At 46.6% G+C, this 24,233-nt stretch overlaps 2 protein-coding genes and 2 pseudogenes across 3 annotated transcripts in view; 1 reads left to right on the forward strand and 3 right to left on the reverse strand.

The window, feature by feature from the left end:
- Window positions 1-6,071: 6,071 nt before the first annotated feature.
- LOC121836744 lies at window positions 6,072-6,900 on the reverse strand (annotated as a pseudogene).
- Window positions 6,901-6,928: 28 nt separating this feature from the next.
- Window positions 6,929-7,995, forward strand: LOC115330495 (annotated as a pseudogene).
- Window positions 7,996-8,645: 650 nt separating this feature from the next.
- On the reverse strand, window positions 8,646-17,911 carry LOC121836745. 2 transcript variants are annotated; one of them, XM_042291899.1, is made up of 13 exons: window positions 17,747-17,911; window positions 16,345-16,558; window positions 13,025-13,144; window positions 12,464-12,510; window positions 12,129-12,175; window positions 11,459-11,505; window positions 11,124-11,170; window positions 10,454-10,500; window positions 10,118-10,164; window positions 9,783-9,829; window positions 9,448-9,494; window positions 8,780-8,826; window positions 8,646-8,698 (listed from the first exon to the last, which is right to left on the reverse strand). In XM_042291899.1, the coding sequence occupies exons 3-13, from the start codon at window positions 13,025-13,027 to the stop codon at window positions 8,696-8,698; spliced, it is 429 nt and encodes a 142-aa protein (XP_042147833.1). In that variant the 5' UTR covers window positions 13,028-13,144; window positions 16,345-16,558; window positions 17,747-17,911; the 3' UTR covers window positions 8,646-8,695. The 2 variants fall into 2 exon arrangements, with proteins under 2 accessions (XP_042147833.1, XP_042147834.1); XM_042291900.1 differs by lacking the exon at window positions 10,118-10,164.
- The window catches only part of LOC121836500, a 28,190-nt gene continuing 19,477 nt past the window's right edge, over window positions 15,521-24,233 (reverse strand). The window contains exons 4-7 of the mRNA XM_042291414.1: window positions 22,934-23,106; window positions 18,162-18,258; window positions 17,747-18,003; window positions 15,521-15,703 (exon numbers count right to left, since the gene is read on the reverse strand). Coding sequence (XP_042147348.1) covers window positions 15,521-15,703; window positions 17,747-18,003; window positions 18,162-18,258; window positions 22,934-23,106 — 710 coding nt within the window. The remainder of the gene's footprint in view (window positions 15,704-17,746; window positions 18,004-18,161; window positions 18,259-22,933; window positions 23,107-24,233) is intronic.

The raw sequence follows: 24,233 nt of genomic DNA on the forward strand, positions 1-24,233 counted from the left end.
TTACGCCCTTTTGCTGCTGCTCAAGGGCATTCTTGCATAAACAACCTTAGTTTTTGGTCATAATGATATTGTTATCATAAGCGCCGCACTTGCGCACACGAAGAGCCACAAGTGGCTCACGAGCCGCAGCTTGGCCGTCGCTGAACTAGAGCCACGGAATGTTCCCAATGGTGCCCACATACTGCAAGTATTGAGCATAGCTTGAACTATGCCCAGGCGTTCTGACTGACCGATATCGGTGGCGACATAACGGAAGTCGTCAGTATTGACGTGAAACGAATAGACCAGAATAAATTAAAAATGCATGTAAAACGTATCGCTTGACCTATACAGGCCTACTCCTGGACTTAGATGATTCTCAAGGCGACAGACAACAAACGAGCGAAAACAGGATCGACAGCGAGAGCGGTGTGTTTCGGCGCCACGCGATTCGTGACGGGTGCCACGAGACACTGAGATTCGGGGTGACGTGGTGCACGGACGTTCTACAATGGCCGGCTTCTGCACTGCAACTAACAACCATTTGTAAATATTGTAAATAGAAATGTAGTGTAAACATTGTAAATATAAATGTAGTGACTTAAACCAAGCTCGCTACACGTGCAACGACCTAGACTCCTAGAGCAAAGAAAAATAATTTTAATGAGGAAGTAGAGGTGAAGGTGCAGGTGAGCAGCGCAATCTTTTTTAATTGATGGAAAGAGAAAAAGCACGAGGGCCGCTCGTCCGCTCCCTTTGTCGTCTGCTGTGTACCTGCGCGCGCACACTTCGGGATCTCGGAAGCCATGGCGCAGCGGCCAATGGGAGCCTCGTCGGTGCGCGCCAGTCAATCGAACCGAAGGCGCGTGGAAACTAGGAGGCGTTTTCGCGCTTCCAACGGATGACGTCAGCTCGCTCCATTAAACAGTTAATGCTTTCGTATTAAAAAAATATTGATGAAAAGAATGTGCACAAGTACAGTCGTGGCATAGCCAGTCATGGCAAAGGGCCGTCATGCTGACGCCCTTAGTTCACGCTCGACTGGAGTGCCACGGCATGATTTTGAAACAAATTTCGGTGGTTTTGATGTTCTGGAAACATTTAGTTGGCTCTACCCTAAACTACTCCGACACAAACTGGGTGCTGCCATCGCTTGGCCATAGTTTCATGCATTTGGTGAACCGATGTACGAGTAAAAAAAAAACGCATGGCTGTGGCCGGAAAGGAAGATCACCTTTAGTTTATCACTCTAAGCCCCTTTACGTCGTTGGATTGAATGCATACCGAACTTGAATTAACAATTCTTCCAGTAGCGCAACAAGAACTAGCCCACTGCCTGTTTTCATGCCAGCTGCCTTCCTTTTGGGGAGGGGGATATTTTGTAATATGATATATAACACGGCACATATTGGTGTGTTAAGAACGTATAATCAGAGAAGCATTTCAATTCTTCCACCACTAGTGATTATAAAATTAAAGGTAATCTATATAGCAAAACAATGTACCTTGCTTTTGTGCGTGTGCTCTGAGCTGGCTCAAGCGAATGCCAAGGCTCTTAACCAGCTTCACTGGGTCTGCGCCCCAGGTTAGCAAGCTGTTCTTCATTGTAAACTCTGAAACAACCAGGATTACATATTATGTTCATCTCTCTTCACGTTTTCTTATGCATGCCAGGAACATTCTATGCAGTGGTATATATTTACACAGAAGCCTTTATGCAGGAAGAAACAAAAGAAAATCTAACTTTATTTCCAAGAAAACCTGCTGGAAAGGACCAGTGAAAGCATGTGAGCACTTGCCCTATGTTGGCACCACTTAGGCAGCATTCCTAGGAAATTTTACTGGTTTTATAATTAAGCAGAACATTGCAGAATTTCATCAGTAAAATTCAACGGTTCACCTTGTGGGAAGCCGAGGAGGACGACGGCGCGCGAGGGGGCAGGAGCGGTGGCCGGCGGCCCGGCGCGCGTGACAGAGCACGAGGGATTCTGGCAAGGCACGGGCAAGACACCCGGACGACGACAGGGACTGCAAGGCCCACAGCAAGACCGGCCGAAAACAGTAAAACGTTTTGAATACATTCTTGCTCGTGTGACTTCTTGGGAGGGCGGACCAGGCAAGGAGCGATTGGGCAGCAGTTTAGTAGAGCGACCCACAGAACTGGCGCCGAACGTGGGGCCTTATGTCTTCGGTGGGAAGCGAGCTCCTGGTCAAACCTCTGGGATGGCGGTAGTAGCGGTGTAGAAAGCGTCTCCCAGGCTGCACCCATCGTTGCGGTAGCTGTTGGGGCCGCGAGGAGTTTGGCACGAGCACCGCGTCGCGGAAGTCGTCGGAGTCCTGCGCATCGCGGCGCGTGTTGGCCATCGGTCGGCGTTGACAACGTATTGGGAACCAGCGTCCTCTGAAGTGTCTTCCGCCCGTGGCGTAAGGGGAGCCCTGCACAGGCTCGCCGTCAAAACCTATCACGTTGGCGGCCTCGTGGCCCTCCTCGACATTGACGACGTCAAACTCGACGGTACACCCTTGCCGACGCCTCGCATGATTTTCTGCGGGTTGTTGAGCGTAAAGCCGGCCTAATGAAGGAAGGTGTCTTTCCGCGTGTCGTTGCGGTTGATAAAGCCGTTGCCGTTCTTGACGTTGAACCACTTGACGGTACCCAGCACCCGCTCAGCGAGCACAAGCTTCTCCGTGGTCGTCGCTGAGTCGCCCACGCTGCTGCCCGCCCTCAATGGTAAATCTTTTAGGCTTTGTCATAGAGAACGGTATTTTGAAGCCGAACGATGAGAAATTGAGGGCCATTCTTGATTATCCACCACCGCACGATGTAAAGAGCCTTCAAAGGTTTCTGGGGATGGTTGGCTTCTACCGGCAGTTCATCCCGATGTGCGCGGAACTGGCGCGGCCATTGAATCTGCTGCTCGGGAAAGGCTCGAAGTGGGTCTGGGGTCCAGAGCAGGGTGCTGCCTTCTCTTCTCTCGCGAGGGCAATAGCAAGCACCGCTAGCCTTCGGTTACTAGATCTTATTCGGCATTTTGTTGTGCAGACAGATGCGAGCGACTACGGTGTCGGAGCAGTATTGCTACAGGAGCACGATGGACAGTTACGCGCCCTGTGGCATTCGCTAGTCGAACGCTCACACCGTCGGAACGCAACTACAGCGTGACGGAAAAGGACGGGTTGGCCGTCATATGTTTGCTCTGAAGAAGTTCGACCTCTATTTAAACGTACGGTACGACTTTTGTTATACAGACTGATCATGCAGCACTTACCTGGATTCAGAGGCTAAAAGAGCCCGCGGGAAGGCTGACCCGCTGGGTACTAACCTTGCAGCGCCACTCGTACACGGTTGAGTACCGAAAGGGATCGAACAACAAGGTCGCGGGCGCGCTCTCTCGGGCGCCCCAGGATGGTAGTTGGGAGGAGGTGACGCAACCAGAGTGTAACGAGAAGCGCGGGAAGAACAGGAGATTGTCTCCGGATGCAGGGGTGAGATCCCTCACGGACGGTAGGGAGGAGGCGAAGCAACCGGCACTCGTAGCAGCCTTAGCGCGCGGCACGAAGGAGCAAAGGATCGTCGCTTGGGGTGAAGTGATCAGCAAGGAAGAGCTTGTCGAGGCCCAGAAAGCAGATGGATTTTGTCAGCGGGTGTTGAGTAAACTGGCGGAAATTGCGGTTGACACCGGGAAGGCTGGCGGTCGAGTTAATGATCAATTCGATTCATAACTGCTGGGCGAAGACGGCTTGTTGCTTCGCTACATCCCAACGATCTATGAAGTGGAGGGGGGTAATGAGTCCCCCTTCAGGGTGGTGATTCCCAGGAAGCTACGGAAGAGGTTTATCGGGTACTTTCACGACCCCGGCTTTGGCAGGTCATGGCAGTGGCAGCAAGACTTTTCACAAGTTATGCCGCGCCGCGACCTGGCCGGGGATGAGGCAAGACGCACTCCGATACGCCCGCAGCTGTCCAGCCAGCCAGAAAGCGAAGCCCAGAGGGGGGAAGCCTCCGGGCTTGATGCAGTCGGTGGAGGGTCACTACCCGTGGGAGATCGTCGCTTGCTACATCATCGGCCCACTGCCGAGAAGTCCGCGGGGAAACCAATACCTCCTGGTTATTACCGATCATTTCTCAAAGTGGGCAGAGCTGTACCCACTGAAGAAGCTGGTTTCAGAGCGGATCTGGGAAAAGTTACTACATACTTTCCTACGCTTCGGCACACCCAGGTGTCTCATTAGTGATAACGCTAGTTATTTTACTAGTAAAGTTTTCGTGGACTCCTGCTTGGCGCTGAACATAAAGCACAAGAGGACAACACCGTACCATCTCCAAACCAATATCTGGGACGGCGCCAGGCTTTTCATAGTCGGGGGGCAATGGGGAGGCGCACGGCATTTTTGGGGAGGCATGGGCTTTCGGTCCGACTAAAAGAACAAATATTCAGGAACGATGACATGGTAGAGCCCTAGTCACTCCCGCCAGTATCGACTGCGGGCACCAAGTCGCTTGGGGAGTTTTTAATAGATATCAGATCAGTTTATTTCGTTATTTTACAACCTACCTACAACTCTATTAATGTAGCATTTCACATGCAAAATATTCAGGCATGTTTACATTCCGCAATACTAAGTAAGCACGTTCACGCTTGTCGTGACTCATCTGCTCTTTGGGCAGTCCCCTACACCGCGGAAAATCGGAGCACGTCAGCCATCATGTAGATGTAGTGACGATTTTCCTTTTGCTGAATACGCCTGGCTGAGGTACACGGCGACCTATTTATCGCGTCACTTCATCTGCTTGAAGGAAACCAATGATGTTTGGGACATCTTGCTGCCGCGCTGCTGGAGGGGCTTCGTAGTCCGCCTTCCTTTTGAAGACATTTTTTTCCAGTTTCAATAGCCCTCTGTTAAAATACAGCATTTCCACTGTTCTGTCCTATATTAGTGGAAAACATCTTACATCAAAAATAAAAAAAAAAAAGCAGAATTCGAAGACACACAGTACTCCAACCACGGAAAGCTGGTGCACCGGTCGGACTTGAAGGTTCAGCACAGGCTGTACTGGCAAAAGCTGTTTGGGCTACATCCGGGGGTATTTCCGTCTTCAGTTGAGAACATCAGGCTTTGTGTTCTTCGTTCTGAAAGTTGCCAATCGGTCCGCCGTCATCGATATCATGCATTAAGACTCACATTGATGTTCCTCAGCGCTTGCACACGGCATCCATTTTCCATCAAGCAAACGCTTGGCAGGTTCAAAATCTGAGGCGTTTTCTGAAACGTTCCACTTTGTTGCGCTTTGTTGGAAGAAATCACTAATCCGATGATTGGATGTCATAGCACACCCGGGGGAATTTTTCGAGTATTCCTCAATGTTCTCGTCACCAAGTGGTTGGCCCCGCGGTGGGGCTCGGACGGCGTCAGGCACCGGAACGGGGCTGCAGAAGGAATCTCTGGAGCATCGGTGTCCCGAAAGAAAAGCACTGTTGTGCTCGATTAGTATCAGAGAGCACGAGAAATTTCACAAAACTGCACCTTTCAAGTACGGCGTTCTTCAGTTCCCCAGGGCGGGGTGAGGATTTAGGAAGAGCACATAAACGAACGAACTGACATGGCTCCCAGCTGGCAACATTTATTTACCCTCCCCCTCCCCCTCCCCCTCCCCCCCCCCCCCCCCCAAATGCACAAACACTCAACCTCCAACCTCCTAAGGTAGTCTCCCGAGCACTCGCACAGACACACAGTCGCCGTCACGGTCACCAAAGCTGCTTCAAGGACCCGTCGTACACAGCCGTAGAGACTTGAAATAGCTAGGATGACCTCGACGCATCGAAGCCACCCCCTGGAGAATCGCTAGTAGGCCCGCGCGTCTCAGGACTTTGGGAGATTTCCTCGTTCAGAACATGAACAGTGCCCTTCAGTTCCTTTGACTGGCATATACGAAGCGACGGCGCAGTGCAGATGGGATTCTAAGTCTCTCCGAGTAATCTGGTTGGCGAGAGATGGCATTGAGTGGCAGATGACGCTCCTTAGCCTCGGCAAACCATACCTATATTCATGTATCGTTCTTCACAGGGTACCTAAAGAAAATAAAGCGGACGGCATGATAAAGTCGAAAACGTCCGGGATGGGGCCTCTTTAGGCTGGCTATCCTTTAATTAGCCATTGCCTTTTTCATGGGACGAGTGGTTGTTGTTGTCAGAACGTTCTTTATTGCCCTGTTATATATAATATGTGTATATATATACCATACACGCATATAATTCACCATTATCGTCTGCATCGGTGCGGGCCTAAGGATCTGCCGCTGCCGTCATGGCGGTCTGGGTGGTGTTGGTCCCAGCGCTTTCGGCTGCTGCAAAGTCGTCCACCGGGGCCGTCGTTGTCGTAGACGAACTCCGCCAGCTTTGTCCATAGCAGGGAGACGATCGTCTTGTCACGACTGGTGGGCAGAATCCAATCGACATACGTCGCCGGACGAATCTCGTCTGGGAGTTCCTCCAGTTTCGTTTTCCGAAGGCAAGCGTGGCGCTCGCACTCCCAGACAACATGGGCAGCCGTCGCGGTCCTCGGGCACCGGCGACACGCCCCCTCGTCGGGATCTACGCCGAAGAACTTATGGCGCAGCGCCGGGGATAGGACAGTGTTGGTCGCGAGGCGGCGGACGAGGGTCTGAGTGCTCCTCGGTAGGTCATTCGGCATCGAAGGAAAGGGGCGCAACTGCTCGTCCGGGCGTTCCTCCCACTCTTCACGAAGGTGTCATAGGGTTCTTCGCCTTCGCTGTTCAGCACTTTCCTTGACGACAGACGGGTCGGCCGGGCCGGCTGCCTCGCCGGCTGAGTTGTGGAATGCGTTCGGCGCGGATGCCATCTGGCGAACTGCTGCTCGCGCCTCGCTGGGGGCCCACTCATTGCCGTCAATGCCCGCACGCGCAGGCACCCAGGAAATAGTAGTTTAGATGTTGAGCTTGTTTCGAAGTTCTAGGAACGCGGCGAGCAACTCGCCAACTATTCCCGTGTACGTTGAGGGGCTCCCGCTCGCTCGTCTGCAAGTTTCGTACGCGCGGGTCGAGTCGGTGAACAGTAGGAGCCTATGTGGGATGTCTGTTGGTGCAAAAGTTTGAAGAACCCACTGGGATGCTCGGAGAAGTGACATGAGTTCCGCCTGCGTAGTGGCGCAGTGGTCGAAAGCGCAGCCGCGTTCGGAATGCCATGGGTGGTGTCGACACCCGTGACCGCCTGGACGTGCTTGCGGGTTCTGTCCTCTCCTTCGCCGTCGTCGCCGGCAGTCGACAGCAAGGTCTCCGCCATGTCAGTGTAGATGATGGTGTGCGTAGGCGGTGATTCGTGCGCGACGCTACGTGTGTGCGCTTTGGCAAAGCGTTTGCGTCGCTCCGAGTTGCTCGTTCCAGGTCCCATGTTTCGTGGAAGGGATCTTCCGTCGGTAAGCGTGACCGGGGCGGCCCACGGAGGGGGCGAGTGCGCGTCTGCCGGGCGGACGTCCAGACCGGGATGCACGCGGAGCTCTTCCAATATGGAAAGCCCAGCTGTCGAGCTGCTAAGGCGGTCTCTCTGGGCGAGGAGCGCCTGTTCGGCGAGTTCCGACAGGAGGTTCATGCCGTCGCGTGCGTACAGCTCCCGGAGGGGCGTATGCTTAGGCAGTCCGGTAACAATGCGAATGGCTTCGCGATTGAGTTTCTCGAGCTGCTCCGCCTGCCTGAGCGTGAGGACGTGATAGTTATAGCCGTAGAGGATAGGGCGTTCAAGCAGCGCCGTGACGAGCTGGCGCGTTTCTCTCTCCCGCGTGCCCCACTGCAGGTGTGTGATTCTACGGATGAGGCGGAGAAGTGATCTGCACTGCAAGGCGAGTTTCGTCACCCACGTGGTGCCTTTGCCATCTTGATCTATGTATGCTCCCAGGATCCGAACGGAGAGTTTTCGCCGTATCCTTTGCCCGGCCATGCAGAGGGCGAACTGGTTGCGGACCGCTTTGATCTTTCTGTGGGGCCCGTTCAAAACCACGACGTATTCGGTGTTCTCGGCCGAGGCGGTCATGCCTACATTCCGAAGAAAGCCCTGTATGACGTCGAGCCCTATTGGAAAACTCCAATATAAACAGCGTATTATGGATATTGGTGAACAATATATTTTGTTTATTGTATTACAATACAATATGTATAGTGTATTGGAAAACTCCAATATAAACAGCGTATTATGGATATTGGTGAACAATATATTTTGTTTATTGTATTACAATACAATATGTATAGTGTATTGGAAAACAACATATTCATTGTATCGTATTACAATAAGGTTTTGTTATGGGGTTCCAATATACAATATATTTATTGTATTACATAAGAGGGGCTCCAATATCCATAATATGCCAAAAACATTGGAATCCCATACCGTATAAACCCTTATTGGATCACAGTGTCGTATGGGGATCCAATAAGGGTTTATGATTCCAGTGTATTTAGCGTATTATGGATATTGGAATCCAATGAAATCACTTCTACATTGTATCAACTACCAATAAAGCTTCATACGAGTTGGAATGTCACATTCAGCACGAAATGTCTTGCGCCGCAAAGTCTCCTTGTGTGTATTTCTGACTGATGAAAAAAAAAATGTTGCTGTTGTCAAATTATGAATAAAGAAGCAAAACACTGAGCTTATCCAAACCAAATATATTTAACATATCCCCTAACTGGAGGATCCGGCATTTACTGCGAAAAAAAAAGAAAAAGTTAATTGCTTAAAACTCATTCGAAAACTTGATGTTCGAGAACAGAATCTGGAATCCTCACATTTGAACGAGAACGAACTGCCGCCTGCCGGCTTCTGGCCACGGAAACTGCAAGGGAGATTTGCAATTAGTTGCGTCCAAATAATTTTCTGGAGTAGCCACCTACAGCACATTAAGCCGGTTAAATTTAAAATTACATGTGCGTGACATAATATGCCTCGAGACGTAACTGGGCACACGTCGACAAATGTGTTGTCCACGCGTATCGCAGCGGAACAAGCTTCAATGAAAGCGTCCCCAGTCGTTCTGAGCTCCATCAATTAAATATGCCATACAGCTCGCCTGGCTTCAGTATAACATCTTCAGAGCAAACTAGAAAATCTGGAATCCTCACCTCTGAACGAGGAAAAACTGCCGCCTGCTGGCTTCTGGCTGCGGATACTGCAAGGGAGATTTGCAATTAGTTGGGTCCAAATAATTTTTTGGAGTAGCCACCTACAGCACATTAAGCCGGATAAATTTAAAATTACATGTACATTACATAATATGCCTCTTGAGGTGTAACTGGGCACACGTCAACAAATGTGTCGTCCACACGTATTGCAGCGGAACAAGCTTCAATGAAAGCGTCCCCAGTCGTTCTGGGCTCCATTAATTAAATATGCCATACAGCTGGCCTGGCTTCAGTATCACATCTTCAGAGCAAACTAGAAAATCTGGAATCCTCACCTTTGAACGAGGAAAAACTGCCGCCTGCTGGCTTCTGGCTGCGGAAACTGCAAGGGAGATTTGCAATTAGTTGGGTCCAAATAATTTTTTGGAGTAGCCACCTACAGCACATTAAGCCGGATAAATTTAAAATTACATGTAGATTACATAATATGCCTCTTGAGGTGTAACTGGGCACACGTCAACAAATGTGTCGTCCACGCGTATTGCAGCAGAACAAGCTTCAATGAAAGCGTCCCCAGCCGTTCTGGGCTCCATTAATTAAATATGCCATACAGCTGGCCTGGCTTCAGTATCACATCTTCAGAGCAAACTAGAAAATCTGGAATCCTCACCTTTGAACGAGGAAAAACTGCCGCCTGCTGGCTTCTGGCTGCGGAAACTGCAAGGGAGATTTGCAATTAGTTCGGTCCAAATAATTTTTTGGAGTAGCCACCTACAGCACATTAAGCCGGATAAATTTAAAATTACATGTACATTACATAATATGCCTCTTGAGGTGTAACTGGGCACACGTCAACAAATGTGTCGTCCACGCGTATTGCAGCAGAACAAGCTTCAATGAAAGCGTCCCCAACCGTTCTGGGCTCCATTAATTAAATATGCCATACAGCTGGCCTGGCTTCAGTATCACATCTTCAGAGCAAACTAGAAAATCTGGAATCCTCACCTCTGAACGAGGAAAAACTGCCGCCTGCTGGCTTCTGGCTGCGGAAACTGCAAGGGAGATTTGCAACTAGTTGGGTCCAAATAATTTTTTTGGAGTAGCCACCTACAGCTCATTAAGCCGGATAAATTTAAAATTACATGTCCATTACATAATATGCCTCTTGAGGTGTAACTGGGCACACGTCAACAAATGTGTCGTCCACGCGTATTGCAGCAGAACAAGCTTCAATGAAAGCGTTCCCAGTCGTTCTGGGCTCCATTAATTAAATATGCCATACAGCTGGCCTGGCTTCAGTATCACATCTTCAGAGCAAACTAGAAAATCTGGAATCCTCACCTTTGAACGAGGAAAAACTGCCGCCTGCTGGCTTCTGGCTGCGGAAACTGCAAGGGAGATTTGCAATTAGTTGGGTCCAAATAATTTTTTGGAGTAGCCACCTACAGCACAGTAAGCCGGATAAATTTAAAATTACATGTACATTCCATAATATGCCTCTTGAGGTGTAACTGGGCACTCGTCAACAAATGTGTCGTCCACGCGTATTGCAGCAGAACAAGCTTCAATGAAATCGTCACCAGTCGTTCTGGGCTCCATTAATTAAATATGCCATACAGCTGGCCTGGCTTCAGTATCACATCTTCAGAGCAAACTAGAAAATCTGGAATCCTCACCTTTTAACAAGGAAAAACTGCCGCCTGCTAGCTTCTGGCTGCGGAAACTGCAAGAGAGATTTGCAATTCGTTGCGTCCAAATAATTTTTTGGAGTAGCCACCTACAGCACATTAAGCCGGATAAATTCAAAATTACATAAACATTACATAATATGCCTCTTGAGGTGTAACTGGGCACACGTCAACAAATGTGTCGTCCACGCGTATTGCAGCAGAACAAGCTTCAATGAAAGCGTCACCAGTCGTTCTGGGCTCCATTAATTAAATATGCCATACAGCTGGCCTGGCTTCAGTATCACATCTTCAGAGCAAACTAGAAAATCTGGAATCCTCATCTTTGAACGAGGAAAAACTGCCGCCTGCTGGCTTCTGGCTGCGGAAACTGCAAGAGAGATTTGCAATTAGTTGGGTCCAAATAATTTTTTGGAGTAGCCACCTACAGCACATTATGCTGGATAAATTCAAAATTACATAAACATTACATAATATGCCTCTTGAGGTGTAACTGGGCACACGTCGACAAATGTGTTGTCCACGCGTATTACAGCGGAACAAACTTCAATGAAAGCGTCCCCAGTCGTTCTAAGCTCCATCAATTAAATATGCCATACAGCTCGTCTGGCTTCAGTATAACATCTTCAGAGCAAACTAGAAAATCTGGAATCCTCACCTTTGAACGAGGAAAAACTGCCGCCTGCTGGCTTCTGGCTGCGGAAACTGCAAGGGAGATTTGCAATTAGTTGGGTCCAAATAATTTTTTGGAGTAGCCACCTACAGCACATTAAGCCGGATAAATTTAAAATTACATGTACATTACATAATATGCCTCTTGAGGTGTAACTGGGCACACGTCAACAAATGTGTCGTCCACGCGTATTGCAGCAGAACAAGCTTCAATGAAAGCGTCCCCAGCCGTTCTGGGCTCCATTAATTAAATATGCCATACAGCTGGCCTGGCTTCAGTATCACATCTTCAGAGCAAACTAGAAAATCTGGAATCCTCACCTTTGAACGAGGAAAAACTGCCGCCTGCTGGCTTCTGGCTGCAGAAACTGCAAGGGAGATTTGCAATTAGTTGGGTCCAAATAATTTTTTGGAGTAGCCACCTACAGCACATTAAGCCGGATAAATTTAAAATTACATGTACATTACATAATATGCCTCTTGAGGTGTAACTGGGCACACGTCAACAAATGTGTCGTCCACACGTATTGCAGCAGAACAAGCTTCAATGAAAGCGTCCCCAGTCGTTCTGGGCTCCATTAATTAAATATGCCATACAGCTGGCCTGGCTTCAGTATCACATCTTCAGAGCAAACTAGAAAATCTGGAATCCTCACCTCTGAACGAGGAAAAACTGCCGCCTGCTGGCTTCTGGCTGCGGAAACTGCAAGGGAGATTTGCAATTAGTTGGGTCCAAATAATATTTTGGAGTAGCCACCTACAGCACATTAAGCCGGATAAATTTAAAATTACATGTACATTACATAATATGCCTCTTGAGGTGTAACTGGGCACACGTCAACAAATGTGTCGTCCACGCGTATTGCAGCAGAACAAGCTTCAATGAAAGCGTCCCCAGTCGTTCTGGGCTCCATTAATTAAATATGCCATACAGCTGGCCTGGCTTCAGTATCACATCTTCAGAGCAAACTAGAAAATCTGGAATCCTCACCTTTGAACGAGGAAAAACTGCCGCCTGCTGGCTTCTGACTGCGGAAACTGCAAGGGAGATTTGCAATTAGTTGGGTCCAAATAATTTTTTGGAGTAGCCACCTACAACACACTCAAAATTACATGCACGGGACATAGATGCCTCATGCGACGGAACCCCCTTTATCCTTGCTTTCTGTTAACTCTGTTCACCTTTACTGCTTGCCTCCGATTTCTGTGCTACTTCTTTAATCGCGATTCTCTGGTTCCCAAAGGCCATGCCATGGCTTGCACCAGGCACGGATCTGTCAGCTCCGCGACCGGCGCTATAGTGGCAAGGACGCCACGGCACCTGGGCGCTTGATGTGTTCTTTTAATATTTTGAGCATGCCTCAAAACAGGTGGATGGGTGTCTGGTATGCCCTCTGCTTATTTGGGGATAGTTCCGAAAACGGGGTAGGCACTTCTGCAATGTGGGCGCATGCTCAGTATTTTACATTAGTTGAAATTGAACTTTGCAGAAATCTTGAACCATAACAAGCAGAATGTGCATGCCAAAAGGTATAGCAAATGAAACACCCACCATCTATCTATTTTCTGTTCTTGTCAGCAAGAAGCTGGCGTATGTATTTCCTCCCGCGCTTGAGCCGGTCCTTCCTGGAGTCCCGGTTCGGTCGTGTCCTGACGAATCGTCGGTGGAGACCTAAGGTGTGGTCAACATCAGATTAGATCTTTTGAGACATAATCCATATACTTGCCGAGAGGAAGTACACCCAGACGAATCTCGGGCATGCCATTTATACTGCGTTTTAAAATGAGAGGCCCAATGTAATATGAGACATCAATACTGAGGCACCCCTGTTGCAAACCTAAAATTTTGAAAGGAGGCTTTTAAAAGTAAATTTTACTCCGAAATCTGAGGGAGCAGCTGGATTTCTATCAGCATTAAAAAATTTAACAATGGGGTCCAACGTTGGTAACAGAGTCTGCCTTTTTGGTTGATGGCACTACGTCATTGAAAGCAGATAATAGACCTTGGGGCGATGTATTTGCAGCTGGCTGGAGTAATCACATTTGCTTCTATTTATTTTTATTACATCATTAAGACTAACATGGATTAAAAAGAAGTTTGGAGAAGATTACACTGTTATCTTCAATCCAATCAACTTCCGCTGCCATTGCAGTTTCTAAGTATGACACGTTGCATCACCAAAAACAAACTATTTCTGATGTAACTAGGTTGTCTCCATTGCTGAAATGCTTCAGAATGTTTCTGAAAGCGTTTGGAACATAGACTGAAATCAAAGCATTGTGAAATTGTAATTTCTATACGTTTAAGTTAATACTTCATGGCAACGGGCACATAACAAGAGAGCCTTTGAAAGGAGCAGTATTCCCACTATATCGGATCCAACCCCTATGGGCGACATTTATTTATTTATTTATTTATTCGGTAATACTGCCAGCATTCTGTAGAATGCCCAGGCAGGAGGTGTACAAAACAATATGTTATGAGTTTGAGTCTGCTATAGCCAATTTCGCTCCAATCACTTTGCACTAAAGGTGTGCGAATATTCACAATTTTTGAATAACCAATCGAATACAGCCCTGTTCGATTCAATGTCCAAATCGAATAGGGCGATATAATAGCTATTAGATTTGGTATCTAAATCGAATAGTTGTTTCTCAAAATTTCGAATATTTTTCAAAGTTTTCGAATAGCCGAAGACAGAATTGGCACGATTCAGCACCAACAATTTTTTTTCATAGACGCCTATATACAACATGCCTGCCACATACGTGCTGTAAGATGTCCCTTCTCTCAAGTGGTCTGCATACTCGGCAAAACGTTGGTGTTTCTACTGTCCGAGACAGATGATTACCGCTAGCAGTACCAGTCTATTCGAGCGGCGTCGTTTATTCGTGTAATGCAGCCCCTGGCACTCTTTCTCGCGACACTTATAGCACACACTCTGAATTGCATGCCCCAACTGCTTCTGTCCCCGTGTAGTTTGTGGAGAGGCATGTGAATACAAGTAACATCTTTTTATTTTAAGACTGTCCGCAATCAGTGATGCCCTATAAGCTCACTTCGGCGTTTTGACGTTGTTGGGGTTTCTGGTTTTTCTCACACCGTTCTCGAGTGGTTTCCTTCGCATGATTTTTATGCTTCCGCAGTTTGCGTGTTGCCAAGACCCTGCTGTAGCCAGCTAACTCACACAAGCATGGTTCTTCTTTTTGCTATTTATTCCCACCTCATTCTAGTAATTTTCAACCTTTTAAACAGTGTACCAAGTATTCGAAAACTATTTGATTTATATTCAACTAGGTCCCATAACTATTCAATTCATATCCGATTCAGTTAGAAAAATCATTATCCGCACACCCCTACTCTGCACCCAAAATGCGCCAAGATATCCTGCACATTAGAGAATTAACTGAGCGGCCTAAGTCACAGCTTGGCACTATTGTGCATAAACTATTGCCACGGAGGCATCATCATCACTACACTTTGTGAGACCACCTGAATCGTATCAATGTGATTGTAGTTGAAATTGCAGCCAAAAGCAATACATGCCTTGCACGTATGTCATCAAAATTGCATGGTGGAATACATGGCACCATGGCTCCAAACCAAAACCATCACAGCAACTAAAGCCGGTCGAGTACAGCGAGCGTCCTTCCGCGATTCTGCCTTGAATCTCTGCCGGTGGAAATAAGACGAGAAGAGGACCTCTGCAATTGTGACACCTTTAGCGACACAAGGTTTTTCAAGCAGCCAAAGGTGGTTACGCGCCAGTGTCAGCAGATGCTTGAGCAGTTGAAAAAGCGAAGAAGCGTGCGGATTACGAGGATCAGCAGAGCCGACGTCGATGCAAACGGCAACTCACAGGTGTTGTCAAGCTTCCACTCCATCAAATAAAGTATGTTTTCTATTGTGTCTTTCTGTTGGGAGGCGCCGGTAACCTGGATGATGGCATAACATTGTGATGTAAACAAGAGGAGCATTCGCTGCGCCAACTTCTGCGGCCAGGAAGGCGTCAACAACACCCATTTTCTCATTTTTACAGGTGCTCCTTCATGCCGGTACACCTTTCACCCCATCACTGGTGAAGTAAATGTGAGATGCCAACGATTTGAACGCCTTCATCACTTTAACAGTCACGTAGCTGACGGAAAAACACAGGTAGTTCACAATGTCTCCGTGCAATATGTTGTGAAAAACAGCGGCATCGGTCGTTGCGTCCAGATGGACGCAAAGCTTGTATACAGATCTTCACAGCAACAAATTGTTGTTGAAAGTGTCTCTATTGAAAATTGAAGGCATAAAGTTCCAACTCCTTCATATATCTGGCTTTTGTGGGACCAACGAGCACGTCGGCCTAGCCACCGCAAAGCGGCGACTCCACTATTGCGACGACTGCATCTTTTGCCTGAAGGCGGCGCGTAAATACGCTAAAAGACCCGTTTATCGACCGCATGACTTTAGACAAAACACAAAGTGAAAAAAAAAACAGAAAAATTAAACGTGATGCTGTCAAACGACGTAAAAATTGGACGGCTGAACGAAAAGGGCCATACCGAAAGCTTGGAAGGCGCTCGGGGGTACTGAGTAATGGCTAAAGGGGGGGGGGGGGGGGGGGGGGGGCAGAGCATCGCAGCGTGACGTAACGTGCAAGGTATGTATATGAACTCTCTTTATAATACTGCTGCTACTGCATCTAACAATCATATACCATTGTTCAAAGCTGCAAAGCATGTTCAGTTACGAGTTTCAGGTTTTGTGTAGTTTTAATTTTTCCATCGAGAATTGCAGAACCTTTTCTGAAATAATTGACTCCTGTCCATAGATCTGTTACTTCCATCCAGGAAATAAATGTTGGTGAAGACCCTTAAACTTACGGTTTAAAGCTTGAAGTTTTCTGGGAGTTAGAGCTTTTTTGGGGGCTGCTCCCTGGACTCGGCGGCAGGCAATGCCTGTCATACTGCGGCCGACCAGTTCATTTTTTCCCCAAAAGGTTCGCAAGCCGTCTTTACAAAACTCGGAGTCGCTGCTGGATCCCATGAGCCATTTATACTTTTCTGCAGGCAAGGTGATGCCACCCCCAAGCTGAACCTATGAGAACAAATTATAAGCATAATAGGAAATGGTAAGCACTACGCAATACTTGTCACCTTAGCCTGAAACGATTACAAAAAGAGGGCTGTATCTATGTTTGGTTACCGACTATCTGGGAAACTTGCTTACTTTCTGCACAAAGTGGAGGCTGCATGTTATATTAATTAAAGTGAAATTGTCTGCACAAACATCTGTCTGAAAGACTCCAGAACTCTTTCCTTACCACGCCCGTACAGCATCAATCACTAATGACTGACAAATAAGGAGACCGATTTTCAAGCTTCAGCGGAGCTTCCCGGGCACGTTGTGCAACCGGTAGGCAGTTTGAAGATTCTAGATTCCGTTTCTATTTTGGTTGTTTGTCTTGCAGCGGGGCAGCAATTTTTAACCCCATCCAGAGTGTGCGGCTGTGGACGTCAATGACAGCCAGGGCCGCGCGCTCGCCAGCATGGCAGCTCTCGCAACTCTGTTGCATCTTCCATCAATTCCTAGGACTGAGATAGCAGCAGAGCATCCAATCATGATGACAGATCATTAGATTTGAATTGTGAGAGTTGCAATCGGCAAAAGCTGCCGGGAACATCAGTGGCAGTTCGGTGGCAGGTTTCGTGTTCCAAGTGCCCGTTAATTTATTAGTTTTTGCAGACTCTGAACTGAAAGAAGTTGTAAGAAAACAAAGTAGAGGACAGAACAAATATTTTTCACAAAGCTCGTCCTGCGCATTTCTTTACCACATTGGAAAACTCCTGCTCCCAATGGCATGTAAATCATGGGGGTTGATTGACTTTTTTATAGGTCAAAATCTTTTTGATCTAGAACTCTAGTTTTTGCAGATGTTGTGTTGTTGAGATAGGAAACGTTTTGTATATTTCAATCTTTTTGTGTTTTTTTTTCTTTTCAAGGTATAGACATATCTTCAACTGGTTCTGTTCTCATTTTTATTGTACTTTTGTGTTTTACAAGTTAAATTTTACATTTTAAATTAGGTCTTATTTTGAAGCTTAGACCACTCAAAAGTACATTGATTTAGCTTCATTTCAATATATGACATCATAATGTAAAGCTTATAGTTTTCTCATAATAAAATAGTTACTAAATGCCTAAAAAACAGGCACTTCTTCCGTGGCAAGGAAAGAGTTCAGAAGACATGTAGGAGCGACGCCTACATGGGACTTTCTTGCCTACCTGGCCATCGACGACGTTGAACTCAATGTCCGAGTCATACTCATAGGAAGGCTGAAGATGGTGAGCCTGCGCAACAGCGGGTGGGGGGTTCTCTTGGGGAACCTGCACAGCAGCATCTGGTAGGTCTTCTTCGGAATCCTCCGCAGCAGCATCTGGTAGGTTTTCTTCGGGATCCTCCACAGCAGCATCTAGTAGGATTTCTGCAAGATCATGCGAGGCGGCAGTTGCAGCTGGTTGTTTCTCTCCAGAAGCTTGTGCTGCATGGAGTGCCAAGCCATAGAAGGATCAGCACTGCCCAAAATTAGGCCCTTGGAAAGCTTGAAAATACTTGGAGCATAATCTCAAAGAGGATCTGGAGTGTCAGACAGACTGCTTGTGAAAGCATGAAAAGCATGAGGACAGAATGGCTTAGTACCCTGTGAAGTGGCTTGTTCCAGAGTAACAAACTCTATGGCAGGGTCATTTTCAAATACACTGTTTACCCAGATATCTTGCATTGCAATTTTCTGAACCTGCAAAAAAAATAAAGCACAAGGTTAATGGTGGTTAAACTTTTAGATAATGAGATACTGTGCACATCCCATTACATTTTGATAGCCATTGAGGAACACTAAGAAGGAACTGTTTCACTCTTAATTGCCAAGTTCTCCCCCTGTTGGCCCATGTCACTTTTTCTGTGCAATTCATGAAATATAGTATTTAGAGTACAAGGGATCACTGATTTATGTTTCCACAGCTAATCAATTTCTGTTCGAGATAGACCACTGTTGTAAGGTATTCTCCTAGAACGACTAACCACTCAAAGCACAAGACAAAATGAGCTCGCATGGATTGTCCATAGCTGGCACTAGGGCCACTAATTATGCTACACTTTATAGAGTAGAGACACTAAGGTATGGTGGCTAAAGAGTTCCTAGTGAGGCGGATTAGTGGAACCCATTTTGTCCCCTACACTTCAGTGTAGAGACGGTTAGAGCACTATATATATAGCTCCTACGCAGCAGAGTAGCGCAATCTTTTGATCCGCCTGTTATGCCGACAACATGGCCGACAGAGCAGCTTGGCACGAGTCACGTGGTACTCAGGGTTCCAGGAGGCGGCTCGTTCTATGGGAGAACACATGGAGATCAACACAACACGGCTAATTAAAAAATAAACACAGAGTTCACACTTTTCGAAACTAGTCTGTCGTGAAGTTGGTAAAGCACTATAAACACTTTATCAAAGTTTTTATAATATTGGATGCATGTGAAAATTTTGAGAAGGCAATTTCCAAAACAAAGGCGTTTGAAGCAGACGATTTTTGTGCGCAGCGGAGAGGAACTTTCTGAGTTGGCCGGAGCAGGTCACGTGGACGGTGCGACGTCGTCGGCTCCATGATGCCGTTCAGGCAGTTTTTTTAAAAAAGTTACGTCCTTACATGGCACGCAACTTGGCACAAATTATTCTAATCTTCATTATAGCAAAAACTATTGACATTCTGTACATCCCCTCAATATTGAAGAAACAATGATTTTCTCACGTTCCCCATGCATTTCTTATCGGAGCTGGAACCCTTGGGCGTTCGTCGCTAATTGCCAAGAGATGGCGTTCTAGATTGCGCTACTCTGCTCAGTAGGAGCTATATAGTGCTCTAGCGACGGTATGGTGGCTAGAGAGTTAATAGGGAAGCGTGGGTAGCGGCGGCCATATGGTTCCTAGCAGCAAAGAGAAACGAGTGCCGATACTCTGAAGTGTAGCTTCTTTGGTGACTCTAGCTGGCACTACACATGAAACATTCACAGCCCAAGTTCAGCAGGTAGTGGCACTGTGGGGATTTGCAAGCATAATTGGACAGTCTAAGGTTCAAATATAAATAGGGTCCAACATTTACTGCTTAAAGCAATAAAAACTGGGAAAAATATACCAAGTTTTCCAACCTTACATGCCAAAAGTGTAATTCAGGAGTGGGGGAGAATGAATTAGTTATTGCATGTGACCCAGTATTCAGTGTATCTTTGCAACTCGTTGATGGAGGGCCCGGTCCATGTGTAACAGCTTTGTCCCCACCATGTACTGTAGAGGACATCTGGGAAAAACCTGGACCCCTCTCAAGCTCCCATGTGGGTAGATAAATGCAATTTATTTGTAACTGTTTCTGCCACCTGCTTCGATAGTCCTCAAAATGAGAAGGAAGGAAATGGGGCAGCGAGTTTGCCTTCTTCGCTGCAAATGACATCAAAATGTGATAGCATCACATGAATAAGCCGGCATATCCCTTAATCTCTGACGACACCAGAGAGAGTCTTGCAGAGCGAATACCGTGTAATTGATAGCACTGATAAGGCTACTTTTTTCCTTAACCATTACTGAGAGCACACAGTCAGGGTTCTTTGCTTTCGGGCTTTATATTTTTCGAGAATCGAGAAGGTAAAAATAGGGTCTATTTTTAAGGTTTTCCAAGAAATCATTTTAGTTTTCTGGTTTTTTCAGGTATTATTTATCAAGTGCAAATACGTGCAATGTCTTATTTACATGAACAAAAGTAAACAAAATATATCATAGTAACTTGGACAGGATTTTTACACTTTCTGCCGTATTCTGAAGTGAAGCTATGCCGAGATCATGCAAATCGAAGAAGTTTGTAACTATCAAAGAAGTGACAAGTGACCCTTGACACGATCCATAATGGTTCCTATTTTTTTTTTTTTTACGAAGTTTGTTGATTTTAAGATTGCTTTCCAAGAGAAATTAATCAAGACTGTTTTGGGGTAAACATCAAGTAATATTGTGTTCCACCCGAAAACAAAGAACATCTACATATAGAGAATGTGAAGAAATGAGGCGAGCCATATGGAATTACAACATAAAAGAAAATTATTGGTAAACAAAATAATATCTATTTTGCAAAGGCTATACTGCAACACACATAAGAGTGCACTGCAAATCTATAGCTAAACTTCAGAAAGTTTTACAACTCCATTTACTCGCTGGCCTCCACTCGCAGCAGAGTTCTTCCTCATGTTTGCAAAGTCCAGCAACAAAGAGCAATGGGCCTCCCCTGCCTCACTTGCTCAAGCCAACGCTTGAGATCAGCTATGTCCTCCTCACGCACTTTCTTTCTCTCCCAAAGCGTTTTTCTACCGTAGAGCGGCTGTACTTGCAATGCGCACATAATTACGCGAGACCGCCCCATTGGTGATTCATGGTGCATGCATAAGGTTGACGAAGGACACGTGCATGCACGAGCACGTTGCATCAAGGAGCATGCGAAGGACACGTGCATGCAGGAGCACGTTGCATCAAGGAGCAGCACCTTGTGTGGCACATGCGCCACACAAGGTGCTGTCTTCAGCAGTATAAGGTCACCTCCCGTTGATGGTCCTCTCCAGCTGGCGTCTACGCGAAGAATTAATGCAATTATATCGACATACACGATTTATTTAGTAACAGATTAGTTCTACCGGAAAATACTGGGCAAGCGCCCACTCAAAATTTAGAGATAATCGCAAAAAAATGGGGGATGGGTCTGGTCAACAATTTTACATATCAATGTACTGTGCATATTTTCTCAGATCTTACAAATTTGCGAAAGGGCGCTTAAAGTGGAATGGGTGGATGCCCGGTATTCTACGGTAATATTGAAATATTTATATCAATACATAAAAACCAAAAATGCAAAACCTTAAATAACAATGAAATGATATTTAAAGGGGCACTAAAGACGTTTCTCAGATAGTCTATTCGTCGTTGTAAACCATTCTATGTGATCTAAGCATCCTAAAAATCCGGAAATTACAGCGATGAGGAATACGACCTATTTTCCTATTAATTGTGATCAAAAATGCGCAACACGGCTTTTTCCTGCGGTACATCTAAAAACACGAGGGCATAGCCAGTACACCCTAACAAAGCCGAACGGCGATGTCGCTTGTCAGCCAATCGCGAGCATGATGGTACCCCTGGTGGATTGATCAGAGTGGGAAGTGAACATGCATGTGGATTGAACGCAATGAGAAGCAGATTAACGGGCACATCACTCCCATGAAAAGGATGCGAGGAGAGAACATATTCCGCAACTATTTCTACAGTCACATGCTCAACAAGAGGTCTTGTCATCTGAAACTTTCAGTACACACTAGAAAGTCTAGAATTGTGCACGCCAAAGCTTTGCGCACGCAAAGAATAGTGTCATCGCCAATGTGCATGCGCCGAACGCTAACCACATTTTGTGCTTTGCGTGTGCTATTTTTCGGAAATTGCGTGCATACTCAAAAAGTCTGCGCTCCTCCAAGAGGATTCGTGATGAAAAGTGGACTAAAGCCAGGACGAGCACACTTAAAAAATGGCGACTCCCAGGACCATGGCTGCGGCCGCTCTGACGTCGTCGTAAGGAAAGAGTTCAGTGAAGGAAATGAAGGGCCCCAATCTGGCATTAAAAAGCAAACATTGACTAACTGTCGGACAAAGCGGACGTTTCGAAAGTGGGGAGAGGTGCAGCATGCACCCTCATCCAGTGTGAGTATTTAGCAGGTGGCACTGGTAATACCATGCACCACACATAACAGCACTTCAGCTCATATTAGCCACGATGGTAGTTCGCAAGGTACAGTGGTCAGCGAACTTATTTTGAATGTGTGAATTGTGGCTTATCTCGTGAAAGTGCTCTCCTGGCGGAAGCTGAAAAAAAAAAAAACAGCCCCATGACGTTGTGGGAAACCAGAACACATTCAGGGGAGGCCACTCGTTCAAGGCCGAGAGGGTGATGTTGCAGCAGCGTCTGAGGAATACAGCATCGGCAAACACAAAAAATTGCAGGCGACATCGAGAAATAGCACTGTGACAAACATATATGCCTGGCCGAAAAAATTGCTCCGCTGTCGCCAGTCCATTGATTTCGACATTGAGTGACCGGCCTCCCCTGCTTGGGTTGTTGCATTGCCTGCCACGTCATGGAGTCGTTCTCAGCTGCTGCCAGGATTGCACCCCCCAATATAAGCCACGGTTCGCACATTCCTTACAAATGTTTTCACCACTGTACCATTGGTAAACCTTAAAAAAAAAGACAACCAACATTTCATTAAAAAGTACAGAAAAGTTTCTTAAAAATTGACTGTTCCCATTTTAAAGTTCTTGAAAAAAGATTTTTTTTTAAAGATCTGGACTTGTGTTAAACCGACTGCAGCTGCACCCATGTGGGATTCCTACCTTGCCATCCAAGCTCTCAAAAACAATTCCGGGAGAAGTTGCAGCTGCTCCAAAATGGCAGCTTTGCTGCTTGGACGTGCTTGGCTGACTGGTGTCTACCTCAGCAAGGAAGGTAGCCCTCCGAGGTTTGGGTTCCGCGGCCGATGCTGATGAAGACGCATACTGCGCACGCCCTGCGCACAGTACTATTAATTTACTCCAAATAAGAGGTCCTTTAATAGAAATTGCCATACTTTCTGAAAAAAAAAATTTAAGCACTAGATGGCTGTCTTCGGAAGCACGAGTGCTAAAGGGAAGCCTCACCAAAACATTCGTGATTACAAATTTTAGTGGCATTAGCATCAGTTATTAAAGGTGCACTAGCGAGGTTTCTGATATAATCTGTTCTTGGTGATAACTCCTTCTACATGCTCTCATCATCCTAAAAATCTAAAAGATACATTCATGCAACACTTATTTCCCTGTCCAAAAAAATAAAAATCTGATTTAAGATCAGGACACAACCCTTCCTGCGCAAAACTTTCTGGTGAAGAAGGGAGGTGCATAATCCAGCCGAGGTGACGGCAGGGGGTGAGAAGGGTTCGTCAGAGCCACTGTATATGGCAGCTTTAGCTGGCAGAAAAACGACACTAGGCCAAAAGTGCTACACGCATAACGCTTGAAGCACCAGAGGGGATATCCATTTTGGTCCTGCGAGGTCGCCATGGTAACCGGGTTTCTAGCACTTCTAGTGACCGTTTCGTTCCTCTATTGGTTTAAACATCCCAATTTAAGTTTAGAATTCGGACGAGTGTTTTGAATGTAAGCACAGAATATTTTATTTACGCAGAGAAAAAAAGCTCTAGGATAAAGTCAACCGTAAACCTCCTGGCTCGTAAAGGCCCTCCCACTTGATTATTGTCAAAGAGCAGTAGCAGACAGTGTCAGAATCCTGTCCCAGCAACAGCGTACGGCAATCGTCGGAGCAGCCGTTTGCTATGGAACAAGAGTCAGCAGGGTCGACTCCATGGTAACGTACTGGCGGGAGGTGGTTCTAGTGCTTATCAGCTAGTTGCAAGCCTCCTTTTGATTGTCCGACGAGCACCTCTCATCACCCAGCTCAGCTGTCGCCTCGGCTGGATTAGGTGCCACCGTTCTTCAGCGGAAAGTACCGCTCAAAAAGGAATATGTCGGAATTTTAAATCTCATTTTTGACAAAAAAATAAGCGTAACATGAGCATAATTTTTCAATTTTTAGGACGTCTTGGGCCAATAGAAGTTATCACAGAGAACAGGTGATCCCAGAAGCTTCTTTAGTGCA

The sequence above is a fragment of the Ixodes scapularis genome, unplaced genomic scaffold, assembly GCF_016920785.2.
Source record: "Ixodes scapularis isolate PalLabHiFi unplaced genomic scaffold, ASM1692078v2 PGA_scaffold2__306_contigs__length_199485367, whole genome shotgun sequence".
Lineage (NCBI taxonomy): Eukaryota > Metazoa > Arthropoda > Arachnida > Ixodida > Ixodidae > Ixodes > Ixodes scapularis.

Excerpts from the sequence above, each read along its gene's own strand:
- LOC121836745 (XM_042291899.1), bottom strand. Across the intron at positions 11,171-11,458 it reads CAGTTTTTCCTCGTTCAAAG|TTTCCGCAGCCAGAAGCCAG; the intron begins GTGAGGATTCCA and ends TCTCTCTTGCAG. Across the intron at positions 10,165-10,453 it reads CAGTTTTTCCTCGTTCAAAG|TTTCCGCAGCCAGAAGCCAG; the intron begins GTGAGGATTCCA and ends TCTCCCTTGCAG.